The following is a 26495-nucleotide window of genomic DNA, read 5'->3' as shown; positions in this document are numbered from 1 at the left end:
GGAATTTCTCTTAAGAAACTCTGTGTTTGCGCTTTTTTTTATGGATATGAGTTGTTGTCTTCCTTTTTCTTTCCAAACTCTGCCCATAATTTTTTATGACCTAGGATATACCGGATGTGATGATTATATCTCTAAAACTTTAATTTATATTTTTATTTTTAAAATAAAAAATTTTAAGATGAACAGACGAATAAAGGTATTCAAGATGAAAGGAAGGGGTAGACAAGTAGAGTATTTTATAGGATTATTTATACAGCATTAGCATTTAGCATAAACAATTCTTACTTTCTACTTTCTAGTACTTCCACCGAACTATTTTTATTACCTCCCCAATTCCTTACTTAAATTATACCAACCTCCCTTTCCATCTCTTGTTCAAAATCGGTTGGTTTCCATGCTTAGCAGCCGTAGAAACAGCTTCTCTATTCAGCGGCCGCCATTAATGAGTATTATCGGAAGCTATTTGTGCCGCCGCCGCTTAATTGTGGTGGTGGTAGTGGTAATGTTTTTTTCGGGCGCATCATATTGTGTTCAAGCTCAAAAAAGTGCTACGCGCGCTACTGGCGGCGCAACCACTGCTCCATCGGAAGGTAATCTTTTTGGTTTTCTCTTAAATTTTACTTGAAATTTGATGAACACTTAGATTAATTACTGGATTCTTGATTTTTAAGATATTAGTGATTACTAATGTTGCGTTTAAGTCGGTGATAATTGCAATTGATCGTTTGTTTTTGTTTTGATTTTTTTAAGAGATGATGATGATCTTGATGAATGATGATAGATGATGATGAATGATGATTATAGTCTGTAGATTCTTCACTTTTTTTGTCCCATAGTGCTCGCACCTGCTTAAGTACTTGAGCACTTTTTATTTAAAACGTTAAGCCTACCCACTATTTTGTTGATTCAATTTAAAAATATATTTGATCAGATAAAAATTTAAATATGATTTTTTAAGGCTAGTTTTTTAAGCCTACCCACTATTTGTTAGTTTTGACGAATAATGTTCATTTTACGAGAATCATAAAAATAGAATTTATTAGATAATGGATGTATTATTTTATTAAATAATAATTTGATGAGGGAAAGGTGAGATTATAATCATTAAAAAAGTTAGTGAAAAAATATGGATTCAATGACTAAAGGTAGTGAAAAATACGTAGGGACTACAAGCAATATAAAGTTAGTGAAAAAATGTCAAATTGAAGTTGGTGACAAGTATGTAGGTACCATCAACATTATTGCATTATTTAAAATATTAAAATGAAGATGGATAATCTTTTTATTCAAAATTTGTGATATAAATAGAAATTTTTTTATGGGAACAACTAATAAAACATTTTAAAATGACAAGTGCGAACTTCTTTGAGGAATGGAGGAAGTACTACCTCTATCTCATTGAATTTGCAATAAACTTTTCTAAAAGTTTTAATATAAAAAATTTAAATGTTGTAAATTAATTAGAATATGTAATATGTGAAACGTATTATTTTAAATACATGATTTTTTAAGTTCAATGACTCTATTTCAGACTTACAGAGGACAAAAACGTAATTTTAAGGAAATACAGTCATTACATTGTACATTACACTCCTTGCTGACCATGCTGAGTGTTTATATCTATCGAGGTGCATCGAGTACCTAAAATAATTGTATCGCTCTCTAATCAACACAAAACTACTCGTTTGTTTAAGGTTTGTTTGGCATCTACTCAAAAAAAAAAAAAAAGATTTGTTTGGTATTAACATGTATTTTTAGTTTTTGCTTTTCTATTTTTAAAGTTATGTTTTATATATTTTATAATAATGAATAAAAATAATAGGATTTAGCAATAATATGATGATTTTGAAACTGAAAACTAAAAAGTTGTTTTTAATTTTTATAAAAAAGTAAAACTAAAAAAAAATAAATGGATATTTTATTAGTGACTTTTTAATGTGATAAAATATAATTATTGCTATTCTTGTGAGAGCTTTTGTCAAATGGGATAAAAAATGTTTTGGACATAGTTTTGGAAGGAAGTATTAAAAAATTTGAATAAGTACTGAATCTAATGTCTAATGTTTCTAGTATAATTTACATACTTGCCAAAAAAATGTCAAATGTTTATATAATTTACAATGGACTTTTATGTTATGATCTCTCTTTAAATAATGTTTTTATTTATCTGCTATAATGACGATCAATTATAAAAGTTCTTCCTGTATATAAGAATGTAGAATTAGTATAAATTTATGGCTTTTTTACCTTTATTAATCAATCAACTCCAATATATATACAAAGCTAACCCTAAAATTACCTTAACTTAGGCAACTAGAATTTTTGGAAACAAAATATAAAAGATAACAACCAAAAATATTCCCACACAATATATTATTCCAATACCCCTCTCAAGTTGGAGCATGAGTGTCGAAAATGCCCAACTTGGAGAGAAGATAGTCAAACTGTGACTTTCCAAGAGCCTTTGTGAAGATGTCAGCCAATTGAGAAGTAGTGGGGACATACGATGGAGAAATCAAGCCTTCAACAATCGCATCTCGAACAAAATGACAATCAACTTCAATGTGTTTGGTTCGTTCATGAAAAACCGAATTCTTTGCAATGTGCAAAGCAGATTGACTATCACAAAACAATTTGATTGCCTTTGGGTGGTGCACGCCCAAACTCAACAATAAGCCCTTAAGCCACTTAAGCTCACAAGTAACTGCCGCCATGGAGCGGTATTCAGCCTCTGCAGAAGATGTCGACACAGTGGGTTGCTTTTTAGTTTTCCAAGAGATAGGAAAATACCTGAGAAACACCAACCAACCTGTGATAGAGCGACGAGTAAGAGGACAAGCCGCCCAATCCGAATCATACCAACCTTGCAAGCTGAGATCACTATCAGCACTCAATAAGATACCTTGACCCGATGTACCTTTCAAATAACGAACTACACGCAGAGCTGCTTCCCAATGTTCATTGCGAGGTTCTTGCATAAACTAGGACAAGATATGTACGGAGTATGCTAAATCGGGTCTAGTGACCGCAAGGTAAATCAAACGGCCAATAAGCCGACGATACACCTCCGGATCCGCAAGATGTTTGCCTGTGGCACGACCAAGCTTGTGATTTTGCTCCATTGGAAAACCACTCGACTTTTCCCCTAATAAACCTGCTTCAGAAATGATATCCAAAGTATACTTCCGTTGGCACAAAAAAAGGCCTGAAGCATTACGAGCAACTTCTATACCTAAGAAATACTTTAAAGGACCAAGATCCTTCATTTTGAAACAATCATCGAGATAAGCCTTGAAACGAACAAGTGCAGCGGAATGATTCCCAGAAATAATAAGATCATCAACATATACTAAGACATTAATCCAAACGATGCCTTTAGTATAAGTAAAGAGAGAATAATCAGAGTAAGATTGTAAGAAGCCGTACCCTTTCAAGGCTGCTACGAGCTTGGAAAACCAACACCTCGAAGCTTGTTTCAACCCATACAAGGACTTTTTCAGACGACACAACAATGATGGATTTGAACTCTCAAACCCGGGAGGTAATTTCATGTACACCTCATCAAGATCAACATGCAAAAAGGCGTTATGAACATCCATTTGATGAAGTTTCCAGTTTTTGGAAGCTGCAATAGCAAGAAATGCCCTAAAAGTAGTCATCTTTGCGACTGGAGCAAACGTTTCACCATAATCTATGCCTTCCTGTCGATGATTACCAAAAATGACCAAACAAGACTTGAGACGTTCAATATCATCATTAGACAAATATTTTGTCTTGTACAACCATCGACTCCCCAGAGCACATTTACCGGGAAGAAGGTGCTCTAAGGTCCAAGTCCCATTATCCTCCAAGGCTTTAATTTCTTCCTGCATAGATTGTCGCCAACCTTCATGTTTCATTGCTTCTTTAAAGGATTTTGGATCATGACCACTAACAACAACTGCCAGAAACTTACAATAATTCACAGAGAACTTGTCACATTTTATATAATATGCTAAAGGATAAGGCATAGCTGAAGAAGTATTGGAAGATGGAGTGGAGGGGGACGGGATTTTAGCAAACATTGAGTGAGTCACATAATCACGAAGAAGAACCGAGGGAACTTTTTCCCGAAACCCACGCCCCAAAGGCTGACCTGCTGCTTCTTTGCCGGTGTCAGTGGGCTGGTCTCGGTGCACTGTGGCAGCTTCGGGCTAATGCTGTTGGGTAGAGCCGGCATCATCCGGCGGGGAGGTAGTAGCAGGGTCACAAACACTACTTGTGTCCTCACTGTCACCATTGTGCACATCATGCACCACATTGTCAATTACTCCTTGTACTCCACAAAATCATCGTGTATATCATAAGGCAATTCAAAACCATGAGACTCAATATGAACATCTTCTGGTGTAGCAAAAGGGAACACATCCTCAATAAATTTGACATTCCGAGACACAAAAAAAGCTTTGGATTCAAGGTCATATAATCTCCACCCTTTCTTCCCAAACGGATAGCCCACAAAGACACATTTTCGACTCCGACTTGCAAACTTATCTCCATGAGTAATCTGATTATGTGCAAAACATAAACACCCAAAAGTACGAATGGCACCAAACATAGGAGGTTTATTAAAGAGGATTTCAAATGGAGTTTTATTTTGTAGCAATGGAGTAGGAGTTCAATTAATTAGGTGAGCCGCAGCAAGAAAACACTCACCCCAATTATAAATTGGTAATTTGGCTTGGAATCTCAAAGCTCGCCCAACTGACAAAATATGTTTATGCTTTCTCTCAACCCTTCCGTTTTGTTGCGGAGTACTCACGCATGAGGTTTGGAAAATAATACCAGTAGTATGAAAAAAATCACGTAAACAATTAAACTCCGTATCATTATCACTTTGCACAATTTTTATGGTTTGAGAGAATTATCTTTTTACCATAACAACAAACATCAAAAACATTCGAAAGACCTCCGTTTTATCATTCAACAAATAAATCCAAACAGCTCTAGAATAGTCATCAACTATCGTCAAAAAATAACGAGCTCCGCACGACGAAACATGTCTATACGGGCCCCACAAATCACAATGAATTTTTTCAAAAATTCTAGATGCTTTATTGTCACTCAAAGGAAACCTATCTCTTGGATGCTTAGCGCGCATGCACACTTCACATCCTTTATCTAAATAATCTTTGCTATTTACGGTGGGAAGCAACTTAACTACTTTCTCGGAAAGATGACCCATACGACGATGCCACAACTCCAAGTCAGACTTTGCAGCAATAGCACTCACCTGATGCACCGAATTCGATTTGCTGAAATAATACAATCCGTCCCTCCTAGCTCCCGTTCCAATTAACTCCTTCGTTTTGTCCTGTATAGCACACCTATAAGCATTAAATTGGACAATATAATGAAGGTCATCAATAAGTTGTGAAACTGAAAGTAAATTACAATGCAAATTAGGAACATAGAGCACCCCAGTGAGGGTGATTTTATCTGACAAACAAATAGAGCCAACAAGAGAAGACGACACCGTTTCACCATTAGGCAACCCAATTGGACACTCAAAGTTTTTGGTGTCAAAAAGCCAAGATTTTTCTCCGGTTACGTGATGAGTAGCTCCCGTGTCAATAATCCAAGCGTTATCATCAAACTTACTGTTCAAATGATTATCGAAAATTGTAGCATTACCTATTTTTGGTGGTGGTGGAGGTGATCTCTCACCGCCAATCATGGTGTAAAAAAAATTAACAAGGCTTTGATACCATGTAGAATTAGTATAAACTTATGGCTTTTTAACTTTATTAATCAATCAACTCCAATATATATACAAAGCTAACCCTAGAATTACCTTAACTTAGGCAACTAGAATTTTAGGAAACAAAATATAAAAGATAACAACCAAAAATATTCCCACACAATATATTATTCCCAAAATATATTATACCCACAAAATATATTATTCCAATAAAGAATCTTATCTTAGTATCTTACTACATAAAAATAGTTGAAACAAATTGACCTTGGTAATATACTTATTTTTTTAATACATTTCTTTAATGATCACAAACATTAATTTTCTTTTATAAAAATTCCCAACATCAGTCTTATTAATTAGTGTTAATACATATGCCACAAGATTAGTCAATGTTCTCTTTTCCTTAATTTCTTTAAAAATTCTTTGTGGAAACAACATCTGGAACGAAGAAACTACTAATGTTTTAGCAATCTCAACATGAGAGAGAACATGGATTTACAAAAACATAATTTCTCCGTTTCATCGTATTTGCTAAAAGAATTGACTTTTTACAAAATTTAATGCGTTCTGATTTTTTGTGTATTGAATTATGCATAGCTAATTAATAAAGAGTTAATATTATAAAAGTATCTGATAGACGATTCAAATAAGATTTCACTTGAATAAATTTTTTCTTATGTATAAGTGTAATGTATTTCGAGTTGACTGCACGCAAACCGATAAATTTTCATCCTAAAACTAATTGGTAATAAGAGGAGTAGCAGATCAACCTTATATCTTAGTTAACCTCTTTCTAAATTCTTTCATTTGGAATTACATGTGAGTTTTTTTCCAATAGAAGTATAAGATACGTCCTTCCTTATCTTGAGAGAAAAGGATCGATACCAAAGACAGTCATATACATGTCCCTTGATACCTCACCAAGTGGTGACTTTGCATTAGGGATGTTCAAAATCGGATACCGGATCCAAATATCAGATTATTCGGATAGTGAAATCATGATCCAATCAGGGTTAAACCGGATATTCTTAATTCAGGTCGAATACCGGATATCTGGTTTAACCAAATCGGATACCGGATATTCGATTTTTATATTCTTATATTTTTCTGTTTCTTTTTAAATTACATTTTTTTACACACAAATATTTAAGTTCACTTCACTTTTTTTCTTTTATCAAACTTATTTTTTAAATTTTGAAAACAAATCATTTTGTTAATATGGTTGGAATTTTCAAAGTCTAAATTAATTAATAATAAATTAGTTATGCAACTTAATTATAATTGATAATTGTACATATTATTAATTCAAAAACCTAAACAAAATTTTTAATAAAAAATTATAGATATTTTAAAAGTATGAAGATATCCGGTTTGCCAATATTTCGATCTGGATTCAAATTTGGAATTCGGTTTACAAATCAAATATCTGGTTTCAATAATCGGATAAAATAACCTGTTTCTAGAATTAGATACCATGTATTCTCGATCGGATAATATTGGGAAAACCTTATCTAGAATAGAGATAGACTTAAAATAGATAAAATAAGAGAAGAGGTGTGGATTAGAATTAAAGAAATTAGTGGAAATTTTACTTAAAATAGATTTGTTGCAAAGTAAACGAGATGGATCAAAAAAGGTATATGTTGACAATCTGTCAATCTCATATGGAGTTATAGACAAATGAAGTAACCATCAAAATTTTGTTACCGTTATCTAATTTACTTTTGATAAATGTATATTATAAAGGAGGAAGTACTAATAATAAACTAATATTTACTCGATCCGTTGAAAAAAAATCATCTATTGTTTATTTTTTATATCTTTTTATAAACCCACCTATTAGTTATATTTGTTAAAATAATCACACATATTGTTTATAACAATCTTCAAACCTTTTTTGTAAGTCGAGCAAATAGGTATAAACAATAGTTGAATTTATTTTCAGCAGTTACACAAAATTAGTGATTTTATTTAAAAATAAATAATAGTTGAGTCTATTTTCAGCGGATCGATAAAGGTCGGTTTATCTTTGATAATTTCTACTATTATAAAAAGGGAAGATATACGACCTTAAAGGAAGAGTAGGCTTCAACATATCCAAGGAAGATAAGAGTATATATTAAAGAGTGAAGTGACAAGATCGAAAAGACTATAAACTTTAGAGGTGTTCATGTGTGGATTTGAGCGGTTAGCGGCATGCCTGTAAAAATTTATCCGCTGGCTCGAATCTTCAAAAGCCTGTCTGCCATTGCGGACCTAATTTGCGGACGGGACTCACGGATACATGGGACCAATATAAAAAGCACTGTCCAAAACGTTCCTAAATACAAAATTATTCTAAATAGACGAGGCACTTGACGACGCAAGAGGAATATATAAGGCAGTGAAGTTAAAACTCAAATTGTCTACATTGCTGGACTATCAAAGTAATCATTCTCTAGATTTAGAGTTTGGACTCTTGGAGTATTGTATCTCTCATATAATTAAAAAATTTTAAAAATTATATAATTATAAATTAAGCAGGGGGACAGGTTTACCCGCGAGTATTATTTTTTGTGCCGTCACCCGCCCATTAATCTTAGCGAGCAGATGTAACACCCCTGAATTTCCGACCCCTTGTACGAAACCACAACCGTATAGGATGGGAGGAAATTCGGGTGTTACATAAAAGAAAAGGAAAAGAATTTAGATAAATGTTAAATATTAACTTTAAAAAGGTGAGTGGAAATTTCGGCAGCACAGCATCTCTTCTAAAAATTGAACATGTGGTAAAGCAATTAGCACAATAAAAACATTAAACTAATCTAAGGCATCATTGCCTTTAAAATCTCACACTACGACGGAATGATTCGTCGCCGGCTTCTCAAATTAACATGCCAAGCATGGATCGTGGTTCCAGTGTCGACGCTTGCGTTTTAAGATGACTTATTTAAAACCATACGAAGTTATAAACTACGCAGCGGAAATAAAAATATACAAAGGAGGACACAAGGCCTCATGACAAAACGTATACAACCAAAGTTTACTAAAGATAAATAAGAACTACAAAGTCAAAAGATAGCGGTATGACACAGGTTATGCTTCGCCCCCATCACTCTCCCCCAATGCAATGCAATGCAAAAGAAACTCCAATATGATCCTCCTGTTGCTCGACACCAGACCAAAGGCCAATGTGTCATAGCAGCACAATCATAGAAAGTCATCAAACAATCAAACATAAACACAAACATGTACACGTCAATAACTAGCATCAAATATAATAAGGCCAACTATTAGATAACATTATATTATACAACAACATAAGATGATTTCATAAGACACAAGCACAGATAGTAATCGTTTATCGGCCACTTATACTTCTTAATCTCATTATGTTCTTTCCAACCTGAACCATGTGTTCTTGGGGTAGAATGCAGGTCTTCACACTCCTCTTCTCAAAACATAAACTCTTGCAAAACACGCGTAGTATCAACTCAACCAAGGCATTAGCAGAATACCTAACACATGACCTTATAGAGCTTGTCTATCTTAAGGTAAGTGTGATCATAGTGTGCAATACCCTTGAGGTCATTTAACTTAGGCACACTTCTCACTAGCATAAACTATTCTATCAATGAGTAAATTTTCTATCAATGAGTAAACGTTCTATCAATGTGTAAGCTTTCTATCAAAGAATGAACCTTCTATCATTAAATAACTCTCGATCAATGAATAAACTTTTTATCACTGAATAACTTCTATCAGTGGATCTTTTCTCTACTTCTTGGCATAGTGACACGGCCCAAGGGCGTTATCGGCCATCCGGCGCCCATGGCAAAGTATGAGCTCATGCCCCCTACAGCTGACCCTCTCGGGTCCTACCTTCGGGAAAAACTAACACATTGGGGTATTAAACCAATGAAGAGGCCACCATATTGGGGTTTGGAAGGCCCGCATGGTAACACCTCGGTCAAGGGGTGGTATCGGCCATCCGGCGCCCAGTGACGAAAGCATGCTCATACCGTCCCTTACGGTGATCCCGTTGGATCTCACCTAGGGGACTATTAAATCAACCGGATATAATCCAGTTAGTCACGCCAGCTAATCATAATCCAACTCCCACCTTCGACTATTAATGAGCGCCCTGGGTTAGGAGAACGCCGAAACCCACTGAGCAACTCAAACAAAATATGAAATTCACCTATAAAGGAGCCATTCTAACTCCAAGTAAGGCATAATCCAACTCTTAAATAAATAAGGTGGTGGTACCCGCCTTCTACTAACACTCTTATTCTCTAAATTATTCTAAGCGCAAGGATTTCATAATCGATAGTTCTTCATATAAAATGTACTTACCGTGGTACCTGTCTAAATAATAATTTTTTAAAAAAATATTGTCCAAACCCACCCGTTTTTCGAGAGGCGTGTTGGTCGAGTCTGGTGGATAGCCCGCCAATGAACAACGCTAATAAACATACCTCTTATGACCTTGTGAGATTGCGCGTACTTAATAGTATCATTTCTCTGATCGATATGTTTTTTTTTTTATTATTATTTTTAATGTTTTAACATCAATCATTTAAGTTTGCACGCTTGTCAATATATTATTTGAATGCTTGATGTTTCACGTATGCTTAACTAAAAATTATAAACTACGAATTAAATAAGATCTATGTTTTAATTTGTAAATTAAAAATAAAATACTAAGAGTGATCAATGAATATAGAAGTTCTTTAGATCCTTTTAAGATTGCTATTAATAGTGACATATTGTAAGAAGAAATGTCTCTAGCAATCTCAAAGGCACTTTAAGAGTAAGTGACAACAGTTGGCAATTGTATATGAATATTTGGATGTGTATATGAATGAAGAGAGCAATTTTAGTAGCAATCCTTGTGACCACATTGAGGAATTAGGAGAAATTGACATTGTACATGAATATTTGGACGTGTAGCGCGAGCGTTAAATGCAATTCTAGCACAATGGAAGAAGCCTGCAAACACAGAACAATGGAATACAACAGGAGATCCATGCTCTGGAGCAGCCCTTGTTGATTCTATAACAATGGAAAATCCTGCTTATAATCCCTTCATCAAATGTGATTGTACCTATAATGGCAACACTACCTGCCATATCACCGCTCTGTAAGTCTCTAAAACTCCATATTGGCACTTCAATCAGGCCGCATCTTTTGGCTTTGCTATTTCTTTCATTATGATATGTTTAGATAATGTGATTAGTATCTTTTTTCATGCTTCAGTGCCTTTTTAGGTTGAGACTAGACATTGTTTTCAAATACAATAGAAACTGAATTGCATTTGGGGTGGTAAGAAAAATCTCTAAAAATAGATTATAGAATATAGCTTAAATTGCTTTTGATAGAGTATATATTGGAGCGTTAGTCATAAACTTGAGCTTTTTGTTGAGTTGGTTCTTTAATACCTATCAAATCAGGTTATGGGTTTGAATTTCATCCAACGATCCACCTCTCCTTTTAAGTGTAATATTTATCTAATCCACCTCTTATCCATCAGCGTTGCAACTCACTTTTAGCCCGGTGAGCTCTCACGTGAATAGGCGTGATATAATATAAAACATATCTTGAGGTCTCAACCATTAGTGTAGCGTCAAATCACCTATTTATGTGCCATTAGTCGAGTATGTATTCATAGTTTATGCATCATCGTTTCTTACCAAACTTCACCCGTGTATATATTAAGTTCTTTTCAATTAAGAACTTGAAGGGTGTCTGTGCATTGATTATTTTTAAAAATCTGTTGGTACTTCTATGAGATATGAAAATTGTTTCCAAGTAGAAATTGAGGGGTGCAATTGTGTTGATTTATAAAAAAAGATTATTATGAGGTACTGAAATATTTAATTGCAATTCTGAGTTTTTGACAGGAAGGTCTATGCAATCGATGCGATAGGCGTGCTACCAGATGAGCTATGGAATTTGGTTTACCTGACTAATTTGTATGCTTCTCTAATTCTTATACTCTCTTAAGAGTCAAGTGTCGATATCATCTCCATTATTATACTCTTAACACGAGCAATTAACCTTCTTTAGAGTCTTATATCTAAGTTTTGATATCCTTTGTAGGAAACTGGGACAAAATTACTTGTCAGGCCCTATATCTTCAGGCATTGGAAACCTAACTCGTCTTCAATACCTGTATGAACATCAGATATTATCTTAGAGTATTTTGATACTCCACTATTGGTTTTTTGTCTTGTCTAATTTTATTTTGAATTTACATCAAGGGATTTTGGTATTAATGCATTATCTGGGCCACTCCCGCGAGAATTCGGTAAACTAACAAGTCTGATCTCACTGTGAGTTTTCTTCACCTGCCAAATATATTTGTTACATATTTAATTGATTACTTTGTACTTCGTAGTATGAATAAATGATTTGTAAACTCTCCTTTGACTGATTATGATTCTCACATCGATAAAAATAATAATCGGAACATTGACAGAGAAGGAGAACATCTTGAATTTTATTTTATCGAACTCATTCGTAAGTTTGGAAAATCATATTTAAAGCACTAATGGGCGCTTTCTCGAATCAAAACTTTGAATTAAACTAACTAGGAATTCAGGGAATAACATATCTTATTTGGGGTTTTATAATATTTATAGCTTAAGATTGCTGATTTAAGAATAGTGAAATAATAACTGGTTTCCTGTTAAAACTCAAGTATAGATTTGTTACAACGTCGTGTGGGAAAATATAGAGTTGTTAAAATGGGGTGGGAGAAAACAAACTGACCAATAATCAAAGAATGCATATAAACACAACGTGGTTCACTAAAAATGTGTTAGGCTGTTAACTACGTCCACATAGAGGGAGAACATAATGTATTTATGCTTTTGAGATGGCATAATACGAAATTGGGGCTTGGTACAATAGCGAGGCTTTAGTACCCCAAATACCAAAAGAGAACATAATGTGTGGATTGTTTCTGTCAGTAAACCCCATCGACGGAGTACCAACGCCATCACCAAGGGACAACGTGCCCCCCTAGCCAGTGATTTACTGTTTGCACAACATGACCTCATGAGCAGATACAATACATAATGTAGCAAGTATTAGGAGACGTTAAGTCATATTTTAACAAGATTTGTTGATCTTAAATAAAGAAATGATCTAGGTTGTTTCTTAGGTTCTATTTTTCTAACTACAATTTATTTATCAAAATATAAGATATTTCTTATGTTTGAAGTATCACAATCTACAAATTTGTTGATTACAGTGGTAAATAATTTAATAAATATATAAAATGTTGCCTTTGATCGGACATACTCTTCATTGACTTTTTGTTTGCTCATTTGACCAAGAAGGCTATTCAACAAGAGCAAAGAAAAAGGAACCAAGGAGTACATCACCATAGGAACTATTGAAGTTTTAAGAGTACATTGTATCTTAATGTCTATTTATGATCACCCAAGTAGTAAGTTTGTAACACTTGACATCAAATCTTAAAAAACAATGAAATGCATATACTGATATACATCACTCCAAGTGTATTACTATATTTAAAATTGTACTCAACGCTTACATAAATTAACATCGAATTTTGATCATAAACATGCAATCAATTGATGCTTCTTAAATGTACCAATTGCATTCTCACAATTCTATGTTGCAAGTAAAATAATAATATGAATTTGATTAGACAAAAAAGGTGAAACACTACATACTCTTATTGCGGATGGATTTTCGTAGACATCATTGGAAAGTCAGTCAAAATGTTAGTTTACTATATAGAAAATAGCATTTAGTCAAGAAAAATGAGTGCTATGTATTTATTTAGTTTCCCTCTAGCTTTTCTTTCTTATTTCCTTAGTTGAGTTGCTCTTACCTACCTATTTGTTCTACTATTGTAGGGGACTTGGTGGCAACAATTTCTCTGGCCCCCTACCATCAGAGCTTGGCAACATAAAAACTTTAGAGCAACTGTAAGTTCTTATATGTGGATCTTGTATTTAAATTTTGCAGATTCTACTTCCAAATGATGCATAATAATACTCTGCATACAAGAGAATTCTCTACTGTTTTCTGTTAACTGCACAAGCATCACAATATTTAAGGAGCTGCATTATCAAAAATCTTGGCTATCCATTAAAGACCTGTATCAAGCTTTGATGGTGTTCTTCTCAAACTATTCAATGTTTGATTGAATATCTTGCTTCTAGGATATTAACGATCCTAACTCCTGAAGCTCAAGTATGGTTCATGTGTTATTTTAATTTTGTAGCTTAACAAGTTTTAAAATGTAAGGTGTTTATCAAGGTATGTTAAATATATGACTTAGTGGAACATCTCAGTGATCTCACATAGATAAGCTAAGGCTTGATGTACTTTCAATTAGGCACCCTTTTATTTGACTATTTAATGTACATTGAGGCATAGATTTGCAGAGGGTTGGGGCCCAATATTACCTGCTACCAAAACAGTGTTATCTGGTTTTGGAAGAGAAATTGCACCAAGTGTTCTGGACGATGTAGTTAGAACTTATAATCAGCCAAAAATATAAGGCCTGAATTTTTAAAAGTCTGGATCTATTAGATTGGTTCAGAAATAAGGGGCATCTAAGTACAAAAATGTCGATGAAAAGTCATCTTTTGGTACCAATTTTGAGCATTAATTATATATATCTGTCACAATTTCAGGTTTTGATCAGACATTAGGGGCATCTAAGTACAAAATGTCGATGAAAAGTCATTATTTCTACATCCACTGTTTTTTTAAATTGCACCATTTCTTATGAGCGCATAAGCTAAGAAATGACGAGAGGTATTATTGTACCTAAATGATCATTTGAAAGGAACGCGTGTCCTGTGAGGTCCTCCATGTGGGTGTATAGTGTGAGCATGAGTAACATTATTTTTTACATGTCAAAATTGTCCATAAAAATATTGCAAAAGAGAATATGATGCAATTTAAATACGGAGGAAGTATATGAAATTGTTTCTTATTCAGCTCATGTATGTGGGTTTCCTTGACAGGTACATTGACAGCTCGGGAGTTAGTGGCGCAATCCCTCCATCATTTGCTAATTTGGAAAACCTAAAGATCATGTGAGACCTGAAATTCTCTCATCTTTTACATTTCAATAAGTTCCTCAAGGACTTCTGGTTAAACTGCTTCCAAATGTATTTAACTATATTAATTATAAGATTGAGGAACTAATTTTTATATTTGGTTTAGTGATGAAACCTCCATTGGGCTCAAAAGTGTTCCACACTTGAAGTTTTCTTTCACATTTTGGGACATGTTTGGATTAAGATTGATGCATTAAGAGGGTGATAAAAGTGATACTGTAGAAATTAAGATGATTTGAGATAATATGGGGATGAGATGAGCTTAAAGGGACAATATGTAGTGATATTATTAAGAAAAATGAGAGTTATTACTCCCATTAGATAATAGACTACCCATCAGCTGCTAGAGCAATGTATTACCTGCAGGAAAGTATTATATTTAGGGAATAATAGGTTATTCTGTGTAATTAATAAATATTCTGTTTATATTTTTGTTTCCTAGATTAGTCTCATTATTCATGTATAAATATAGGTTGTTTTCTCTTTTGATGATTAATACAAATCAAGTATTCAAAACCCCAAACCTTTGTCTTAATCTTTATTTCCGCATTGTTAATCTTTTCATAGTATCAGAGCCGAAGGTGGTTACTCGTATGATTGGCTCACATGTGAGGGGGAGTGTTGGAAATACTTCACACGTGAGATAAGATCCCACATCGATAAAATAGTGGGTTGTTGACTTGCATATATATTGGGTGAGCTGATCTTCCTACTTCCATATAGTTTTGGGAAACAATGAACCTCACCAAGTGTATGTGCAAGTCGACGCTCTTGACCCGTGGGTTTGTGGGCCCGAGGTGTCTTGTGTCCACACGAGTGGGCCACGGTGAGATTATGTGACAAATTGTCACGGCCTAACATTACCCACTTCCCCAAGTGAATGTAACAACTCTCTTCATTTTCTTGACATCTCTACTGTTCTTATTCACTTCTTGCCTTGTTTTGGTCAGTGTGACTTTTGTCCCCCCCCCCCCCCCCCCCCACCCACACAACAAATCATAACCCCAATGCTGAGTTGTTGCTGTTTTATTATCTAGTTGGGCATCAGATGTGGAATTCACGGGTCAGATGCCTGATTTTATAGGGAATTGGAGCCAGCTTGAGACGCTGTGAGAATTCTTTTGATCTTTTCCTCTTTTCTTCATCTTAAATTTTTTTATTTAGGCGTTCATGGTCTTACACAGAGGTTCCCTGTTAATATTACTCAGAAGCTGCATATATTGTGTGATTGTATTTATGTAGGAGGCTTGAAGGGAACTCATTTGTGGGACCGATACCATCATCACTTTCCAAACTAACCTCTTTGACCGAATTGTGAGTTACTTTCTTGGTTATTGTTTCCTTATTTGCTTTGTTTATGTGATCCGTAAATTCCTTGGACTCTAGGCACTCACACTGCTGCTTTCTTTGATTACATTCAAAAATAATTTCCTTTTTGTACATGACATGCAGGAGGATAATTGGCTTGTCAAATGGCAGCTCTTCGCTAGATTTTATTACTAATCTTACCTCCTTAAAAATCTTGTGAGGCTATATGATTTTTTCTTACTTATCATTTCTATGCTTTGGATGTTTCATATCTTGGATTATCTTTGACTAATAGAAAAATATTGTGTTTCACTAAAGGGTTCTGAAGAATAACAACATCACCAGTCCCATACCCAGTGGTATAGGAGAATTGCAAATTTTAACTCAGCTGTAAGTTGTTTTAGTGGAGTTTGTTTATTACATTTTCATTGCTTGGTTATGGATCAAAAATATGTAGTTTTCTGGTTTTGGATCATAATGAAGTATGGTAAAATAACTCATTAAATCATGTAGTCTTTTATATGTGAAGTTTTAGATGGTGTTTGCTATCATGGGTCATTTGAAAATAACAACTTTGTTTTTTTGCAAAGGTAAGGTTGAGTACTTCAATCCCTTCAAATCTGGCCTAGGTAGACCCACTTAATGGCATTGGGTGAAGTAACGTTGTAGTTGTCATCCATATATATTGGCCGAGATTAGACAAACCTGATAATATGAAAATTATTACCATTATGCTTAAAATGGGGTGAGATTTTGTTAAATGATGTATGAACTACATTTACTTCCCTCAATGTAAACTTGAGATTTTGGAAAACAACACAAGAAAACTCAATTTAGGTGTAGGGAATCTCTGAAGAGGCTTAGTGTGGGAAAAACCAAATCACATCACTTCAGAAAACATGAAACATGTCCAAAATCTTTTATTCTTGGTTGAGTGAGTCAGTTTTGCAATTAATGAATAGCTAACAACTGATAACCAATTGAGTAATTGATATGACAAATTTTTTGGCTGATTTGAATAGTAAATTGTATTAATTGAATCAATAGTGTACTAGTGTTTGGAAAAATTTACTGATAGTAGTTTGCTTATTTTAACTACAATAATAATCTGAGGACTGCCAAGAAGCTGATAGAAGGAGCTTTTCTTTCAAACTAATTTATTTTGTATTTGAAGCTGCTAGTTACCAAATAAGAAACTAGCCTTTTAATTTGTCAAGCCTCATACATGCTTGCCGAAAGCTGCTCTTTACCATATAGAGCAATATTTTCTGATGAAGAGAGCATTTGCAATTTGAATAATTAGCAGCCTAAATAATATATTAGGATATAATGGTGATGAATAAAATCAAGTTTCAGCAGTTATTATATCTCAATACCAACTTAAAGCAACTGCTATGTTATATTATCTTGATAAACCCAATTTATTGACAGACAACATACAAGAATATGTGATGAATGAACAACAGCGTAAAGCTGACTCAACAAAGGAGTAATAGTTTGTTTGCAAATCTGTTAGAATATGTCTTTCTAGAAGGGAATCCAATATCAGGTTGTTTGGCCATTATGACTATAAATACCTATGATGTAATAATGTTTATGAGCTTATGAAATTTCATGAACTAGACTTTCTTTGGGTTCCTAGTAGTTGCTCAAAATCTGCTACTATCTTTTCTTTCTTTGCTTTTATGTCTAAATTTTCTCTCTTTCTTAACATCCCTAATCCCGCCTAATCCAATATATTACAACGGGTATCAGAGCGGTTCTTTCCGACGACCTACACACTCATAAATGGACCCAGTATAAAGTTAGGAGAAGCACATTTATTTATGTCCTCTAGGAGTTCTATTTTGTGGTCGTCTAAGAAGCTGCCTGTTGCCAGTGCCACCTTGTCTTATGTAGAAGCACACAGCTTATTCCTTTCCGATTTATATTTTTCTCATTTTTGTAATATTCTATATTTCCCTAAGATCTGTGTAGAATACGGCCATGCTATATATGGCTAAACTTCTAGTAATATGATGTAAGATAATATATTGTATCTAGGATTTTCGTTTCTTTGTAGATAGGATATGATGTTGTAGTTTGCCTACTGTGCGAATTTCCATAGTGTTTAATGCTTATCAAAGTTCAGCATCACTCTATTTTTATAATTCGAATCACTAGTCAGAAGCACAAGCAACTTTGTCCGACTATGGATTTAATTATTTTGTGTTTTCTTGTTTGCCTGGTTTCTCATTTCTTCTGTACTAATAAAAAGTGACCTGCAACAGGGACCTTAGTTTCAACAAGATAACAGGAAAAATCCCAGACTCAGTCTTTAATCTCAATTCTCTTTCTAATTTGTGAGTAGTATTGCCGTTTTTACTCTATTTATAGAAATCCAGCTTCTACTTTATGTTATTTTTACCAATATATGTAGGCATGTAGCTCAGGGACTTACTCATGAGGATTGTTTCACTGTTCTTAGGTTTCTTGGAAATAATAGGCTTACGGGTGCTCTTCCAGGAAAAAAAAGCCCATCTCTGACTAATATGTAAGTTACAATCATGCTTAAGCAAAGTTTTGTGTTTGTTCTGAGATATTTGAACTATAAAGTACTTGTCAAAGCATTTTGCTTCAATTTGATTGGTTTATTTTAAAAGAAATATGCTGCACAAAGCTCTTTCCTCTACTGCTACAGGAGGGGTGGGGAAAAATCATAGTGCTAGAAAATCATAGTCTTTTACACTATCACTTAACCTCATCTCTATCAACTTGACGAGATCAACTGTATATGCAACTTTCAAAGAATTTAAAAGATCGGAGGAAAGGGCATCATACCTTATTTAGGACTGAGGCATAGGCTATCTGAAATTTGGACGAAAGCGCATCCGACTTAAGTTGCTTTGATAGCAGAATAATGGAGTAAGGATTTCTTTTTTTGAATCCTTTTAGCAAAAAGAACCAACATAAAAAGTTTGAAGGAACTTGAACTCAATCATGTACTTTATATAAGAATACTCCAACTTAAATTCAACTCTTTAAACATTACATATACCTTCTAATAAGTAGTAAAAATCATTAAAATCAAGAACATCCCAAGTACCTTGAATAAAATCTGATGTCATTTTTTTTCCCATTTCTTTGGTTTACATTCTGAATTTGTTAGAGTTTCTGTTTTGATATGTAAGTTATAGGCTCCTCTTTTGACTTGATTTTTGCAGAGATGTATCGTATAATCAGTTATCTGGGAGCCTCCCGTCTTGGGTCAGCCAACCGAATCTACAGCTGTATGTTCCATTATATAGTTATGATTGTTTGGTGAATATTTTGCTTATTGTTATCTTCTCACTACTACCAATCTGTTAAATTTTATTAACTTTCCCATTTTATTACCTAATTTTTCTTCATAATTCTCTTTGGATGCAGTAACTTTGTAGCAAACAATTTCTCTGTAACAAATTTAAACAGCAGGTTATGATCCTCTCGAGAATAATTGTATCTTGTTTTCAATGAGTTCTTGCCTGATTATGCTCCTTTGGGTAATAAATGATTTACATGCCAACTGAAACTATAAAACACGTTTTACCCTTCCAGATTCTAGTAGGGAAAAACATGAAATGAAAATTCTAATGGTAGAATTTTTAACGAGTAATTTGATTATGGAAAGTTTCCCCCCTCAAACCTTCATCATCATCATACCTGGTATGTCCCACTCATAGGTGCTATGATCAAGGTCTGGGGAGGGTCGTAAGACGACATACCATACCCTTATCAATAGAGTTACAGAGCTTGCGGACATTGAGACCCTCAGCTCGAGAACATTATTCAGTTGTGTTTAAAGTTGAAGATTTCCAATTTTTGCAATCAATTAAATCTTTGACCAATTATATAGTAGACGGAATAGCCATAGTTTTGAACTTCGCGCACTATTTCTGATGAAGATCTGGATAATAGCTTATTTTGTTATATTTGAAGTATAAGCTGTTTTTTTGTTGCAGATCTTTGCCGTCAGGGTTGAACTGTTTGGAGAATGGATTTCCTTGCAACTCTGGTCTAGGACGTTGTTAGTATATCTATTTATTGTACCTTTTGTTTTTCCATTGTTTGGTAAGAAATGTCAATTATTAGTATGCCTGTGGGCTTGGGATTAGAGTTTTATCAAATGTATTTTGTGCCGTTTGGTGAAGAGAAGACTGAGCCAAATTTAGAGCATGAGCCCACTTTAGAGGTTTTATTAATCAATTCCACAAATTAAGGTATTTGGTAAAAAGAAGATTAAAATGGAGGCTTGGGCTAATTACCTCCTTTCAAATCCGCTGCAAATAAAGAATCATTTTTAGATATGAGATTATACTTTTGGAGTTAAAAAGACAATTAGGACATCTGATTAATATACTACTCAAACCTTATAGGATAATCATGTTCGTACATGTCAGTCTATCTGTTCAAACACGCTATCAGTTAACTTTACTAAACACTTTTATACCAAATATTAATCCAATAAGATAGTTAAACCTGTTATTTCAATGCACTATTAATTATCAATTAATGTAATCCAATATGCACAACTAGCGATTAGTTTATCGCCAAACTAGGCGGATAAGTATATATCTCTGACATCTGTTGTCATCCAGAGAACTTATATTAAGAACAGCATCTTGTAATAGTCTTTTCATTGCTGAATGAGATAAACTGCTTCTTTCACCTATATCTATTAGTGTTTGACTTCAAGCATTGAGAAAATCAATAAAATTTTGGGTATTGTATGAGAGGGTTTTTTTTTTTTTTTAATAAAACTGTGTTAAATTGTTACACGTTTTTGCTTAACTTTTAAATTCTCTAGCATAACTATTTAACTTCAAAGGAACTTTGTATAAATAACTATGAGATCAACCCTTTACTTATTTTGATGTTATAGAGTACCTTTACAAATTTCAACGTTCTGTTCAAACTCTATGCAGATTCTGACTTTGCAATTAAGTGCGGTGGTTCGCAGATCAGAGCATCTAATCAAGTCGTTTATGAAAGTGAAAATGAACCCCTTGGTCCGGCCACTTATTTTGTGGCTAGTAGTGATAAGTGGGCTGTTAGCAATGTTGGATTGTTCACCAATAAAAACAATGTGTCTTACGTAGCTAACTCGCTAAGCCAGTTTGTAAGTCTGGACTCTGAACTGTTCCAAACCGCAAGAGTGTCAGCTGGATCCCTTCGGTACTATGGGCTTGGGCTTCAGAATGGTAATTACAGTGTGCTGCTACAATTTGCTGAGATTGAAATTAATAATGGTAAAACCTGGAAAAGTCTTGGAAGGCGTGTGTTTGATATATTAATCCAGGTATGACTTGAGATAATGCAATTAATCAAGTTTATCACTATGACGAGTTGTGTCTTTTCTCGTGCTGAAAATTATCAAAATTTTCAGTTTGGACGAACTAGAGTATTCTGCCAGATTTTGTGTTCATTCTTCAATTTGTATTATTGTGTAGCTTCATATTTGCTACCATCTCTGTAACAATATCCCACTTGGAGATCATGTGCAAATGGTAATGCTAATGTCCATATACACATTGTACTATGCCGTCACCAATGACTCAACCTCGCAACCATAGGCGTTTACCTCCATCACCTCACCACGGAGCCCATATTCGGGTTTTGCACAATATCAATTTGTCCCCACTCAGTAACCATCATCTTACTAAGCATAGTTGACTGATTCTCAGAACCCTCCCTTCTCCTCTATTTGTAGTGATGGTGATACTGCTTTTTCGGTTATATGCTTGGTCCTAAAGTGAAATATTTGCATTCTTTGTTAATTATGGAGCACTTTGGCTGTCACTAAGCAACACACATTGTTGTTACCACTTTCTCATCTCTTCAAGGAAATTTCAAATCGTTCCATTTCTTTTCCCTCCTCTGACATCACATCAGACTTCGTCATAGACATGGAGACACACTTTTGGAGGTTTGACATCCAACTCACGGCTGCTCCAACAATAGTTCAAACGAAATCCAAAAGTGCGTCTGATTGAATTGAAATCCCTGGCTAGTCGCATGAATCAATGAAGCTCTCTAGAGAACATCCTTTCTTTCATAGCGAAGTTACATAAAAGACGGTCCCTTCGAGTATCTCAAGACCATTCCTCACTTCCCAATATTTCTGACCCAGATTTGATATGGATGTACTGACTACTGAGTGACCACCATCACGGCATGAGCATTATCGTGTCATGTTCTAACTATTGCATACATTACATACCATTCGCTGAAGCATAAGAAACACTGCTCATTTTCTCTCGCCCTTTCTCCACTTTTGGTGAATCCTCATTTGACAATTTGGGATCACTCAGCATTGGAGAACACCGAGGCTTGGAATCTACCTTGTTGAACCTTGCAAGCAATTTCAGTCTTTCATAATGTTACTCTTCTTGAGATAACCTTAACAACTCTGTTAATCTTGAAATCCCCATGTCGTGTACTGTTGGCAAGAATTATTGTGCTTGTTTTATGATCTAATATTTATTGATATGTCCAAATCCAATAAATCAAAAGTCTTATTTGAGATAGCAGAAAATGTGACTAGTTAGAACTTAAATTGATTACTCAGTAGAAACGTCTTTAATTTTTTTTCATTTTTCTCTTTAATGTTTTACAAATTGCCTCATTGTTTTGTCTATTCAAAACTTTAAAATATGAAAGATTAATGTTAGGAAATTTGTCATATTTAAAATAATTTATGTGATTATATATCTGAGTGGAACTGTATGACTAATTCCTTTACATCTTTTCATTGCTGTCTGCTGCTTATTTCTCCCTTTTGCCTAACCTTTCGATATTTTTTGTAATAGGGTATTCCGGTGGAAAGAGATTTTGACATAAGAAAGGCAGCAGGTGGTCAGTCATTTAGACCTGTCCAGAAAAACTATACTGTTCAGGTGACTGCAAACTATCTCGAAATACACCTTTTTTGGAATGGAAAAGGAACTTGCTGCATACCATTCCAGGGAACATATGGACCTTCTATATCAGCTGTCAGCGTCGTCCCATGTAATATAATATCTATTGTTTTGCTATAGCTTGTTTACTACAAAGTTGTTTTCTTGCTAATGCTACCAACCAATTTCATTTTTTGGTACAGTATTTCAAGCAAGGCCTTCAAATCTACGATCAAACTCTCAAAAGACAGCTATAATTGTCGGAGTAGTTGTACCTGTTGTGGTCATTTCCCTTCTTTCTTTCGGTTTATGTTGGTTTATTCAAAGAAGGAAGCGAGCACGTGCAGCAGAAAATGGTATGCCTAATAATATGACGTTCATACTTACAAAGTGGGATGTCTTCCAGTTTTAAATGCAATTTTACATGTCAATATTTCTGTGACAATTTGAATTTTGCTATTAATTGCATAAGGAAACATCGTCAAGCATTACTTTAATTTACAATTGTTTTTGCATTTCCAGAGCTCTTAGGCATTGATGTGAAAGCCTACACTTTCAGTTATGCTGAATTGAGAACAGCTACTGGAGATTTCAGCCCGTCGAATAAGCTTGGTGAAGGTGGCTTTGGAAGTGTCTATAAGGTAATTTATGTGCCAAGTTGATAGAAGTAGTATAAATATTAATTCTTGCTTATTTATCTTTTGCACTTGTTTCTTATGTTATTTTGGCTTCTGTAGGATTATCAACATATGTTTCGTCTCTTCCCATTTTTTAGATGATGTCTCTCTGTCAGCATTTGTATATTATGAATCATAGTATTATCAGATTTTTCTATACTATCCATTCTATACAATTTTGGACATGCTATAGGTATTTCTTCAGCATCATAAAACTTAGTATATTTCTCTTCAGTTTTTGATTACTATAATCTTAAATTTCTCAAAATGCTCCCTTTGTAGTTAGTAGACTGTAGTGTACCTCATGTCAAGTTTGGTCAAGATTCATATTTGTGCCAATTTTTATGTTAAAGAGATGATACTTCCTTAACCCCAAAATCCAAATTCCTAACCTGGTGTATTTATAGAAATATTCAGAAATTTTAACGCTCCAAACATTAACCCAATCCATAGTTAAATTTGTATCTTTTTCATAAATTTAGCACCTTTTGATGTGCCAAAATAACCTATATCTGTTGTTGGGGTAAATTGTGAAACAGCATCTAACTGAACTTCTCATCTTATGTCTGGAAATGAATGTCGCTTATTTCGATGGGCCAAAGATTTATAGTTTTAGTTTCTGATTACGATGGACTAATGTAAAATGACTCATTTTATTTATCTGAACTTGCATATGATGTTTGCTTTCAAGGGTCAATTGAAAAGACGAAAACAACCTCTTTATTGGTTTTATCATTAATAAGGCCAAGATTCTGTACACGGTGCATCCGACCCTCTCGAACCTTACTCTAGGTGGGAGCCACTTAATGGCATTGGGGTAATGAAATGTTGTTATGTCCGGAAATGAAGCATTCTTGAAGAGTGGCCTAAACTGAAACACTACAAGTGCCACTCTGCCCACTCATTATTTACTATCTGTATCTATGATGTGCTAATGTACTTGTGTTAGTTTAGCAAATTCAACGAAATTGAAATTAAATGAGTTTCTTTTCTTCCAGTACTTTTATTTCCTCATCTTATATCTGCAATTACAGGGAACCCTAAGTGATGGCAGAGTTGTTGCGGTCAAACAACTTTCAATAGCATCTAAACAAGGGAAGAGTCAATTTTTAGCGGAAATAGCTACTATATCTGCAGTACAGCATCGAAACCTTGTAACACTATATGGATGCTGCATTGATGGGCAAAAACATCTGCTTGTTTATGAGTATTTAGTGAACAAGAGTCTTGATAAAGTCTTGTTTGGTATGACGTTTCTATTTTTTCTGTTTCCATCAAACTTGCATCTCAAACGTGATGTAAACCTTTTTCTTATATATGGAACAGGAGACAGTAAAGTAGAACTTAATTGGGCTCAACGCTTTGACGTGTGCTTGGGAGTGGCGAGAGGCTTGACATATCTCCATCAAGAATCACGCCTTAGGATTGTGCATAGAGATGTTAAATCCAGCAATATTCTGCTGGATGCTGATCTTAACCCCAAAATTTCAGATTTTGGTCTTGCCAAATTATATGATAACAAAATGACTCACATGAGCACTGGTGTTGCTGGGACAGTGTAAGAATTAGATAGCTTCCAACTTCCGATCAACATTCATTTCTGTTCTTTAGTTTTTGTTCTTTTAGCTTTGCTCCTTCCTAATGTTTTTGTACGATATTTCTTATAGTGGATACCTAGCGCCGGAGTATGCCATGCGTGGCCATCTTACGGAGAAGGTCGATGTGTTTGCGTTTGGAGTTGTTGCTCTAGAACTTGTTAGTGGAAGATCCAATTGTGACGCTTCCTTGGGGAGGGAACAAATGTATCTTGTTGATTGGGTAAGATGCTACTTGTTTGACTATATTTATTCGTTTGAGTTATAATTTCTGCAGTGTGACCGTAAATCAAGTATCGCATTCATCATTGTCCTTGACGCTTCCTAGTGTTTCAGAGTTCGGTATCTGAACTAATATATTTTAATCTACCTTGACATAGGCATGGCATCTATTTGAGAATGGTCGAGAACTGCAACTTGCGGATAAAAGACTAAAAGATTTCAACCAGGACGAGGTGAAAAGAGTGATTGCAGTAGCATTTTTATGCACACAAACATCATCAGCCCAACGTCCTATAATGTCACGAGTGCTAGCCATGTTATCCGGGGATGTTGAAGTGGGAAGCATACCATCAAAGCCTACATACTTGGCCGACTTTGGATTTGACGACTCCAGTTTTATGACCAGTGAAGCTTCCGAGTATTCGAAAGTCGGTTATTCCTCTACAAGTAATTACACTTCTCAAGGACTAAATACACCCACTGATGCCAGCTTCTTGCATCAATGAATAGTAACTATCGACAAAACTATTGCATAAAATTATTTGATTGTCAATTACTTCAATGAAGTCTTACAAGTGCAATTTTGTTCATAGATATTGTGATTATTGGTTTGAATATTATGGGAGTTCATCATGTAACTTGTATATATTATATAATAACTAAATGTACTATTTGGGTGATTTCATTGTCTTTTATGGTTCTTTTCCTTCTCATGAAGAATTGATGAACAAGTCTATTCTATATGATGAACTTTCTACCATATGTATGCTCTTTTCCATCTTGTACCGTTTTTATGTATTATTTACTTCCTCCGTCTATATGATTTTGTTCCACTTATTTAGTATTGTGTTTGGATAGTGAATACTAAATAGTTTATGTGTTGTAAATGTGACTTCAATTTTATTAATCAAACATATAAAATAAAGTTATATAAACTTAGTAGGTTACAA

At 34.5% G+C, this 26495-nt stretch overlaps 1 protein-coding gene across 1 annotated transcript; it reads left to right on the top strand.

Moving 5' to 3' along the window:
* Positions 1-213: 213 nt before the first annotated feature.
* Positions 214-26225, top strand: LOC130819932 (probable LRR receptor-like serine/threonine-protein kinase At1g56130). Its single transcript, XM_057685354.1, has 24 exons — positions 214-590; positions 10673-10862; positions 11623-11694; positions 11822-11893; positions 11983-12054; positions 13612-13683; positions 14734-14805; positions 15867-15938; positions 16072-16143; positions 16282-16353; positions 16456-16527; positions 18408-18479; positions 18605-18670; positions 19341-19406; positions 19546-19590; positions 20118-20182; positions 21081-21454; positions 22965-23163; positions 23255-23407; positions 23574-23692; positions 24763-24973; positions 25055-25286; positions 25396-25546; positions 25704-26225. Exons 1-24 carry the CDS (start codon positions 395-397, stop codon positions 26049-26051), a joined length of 3135 nt encoding a protein of 1044 aa, XP_057541337.1. The 5' UTR covers positions 214-394; the 3' UTR covers positions 26052-26225.
* Positions 26226-26495: the final 270 nt, after the last annotated feature.

Source organism: Amaranthus tricolor, chromosome 1 (assembly GCF_026212465.1).
Source record: "Amaranthus tricolor cultivar Red isolate AtriRed21 chromosome 1, ASM2621246v1, whole genome shotgun sequence".
NCBI classification, from domain to species: domain Eukaryota; kingdom Viridiplantae; phylum Streptophyta; class Magnoliopsida; order Caryophyllales; family Amaranthaceae; genus Amaranthus; species Amaranthus tricolor.
The sequence above is the reverse complement of the archived record's forward strand: the minus strand, read 5'-3'. Positions and strand labels throughout refer to the sequence as shown.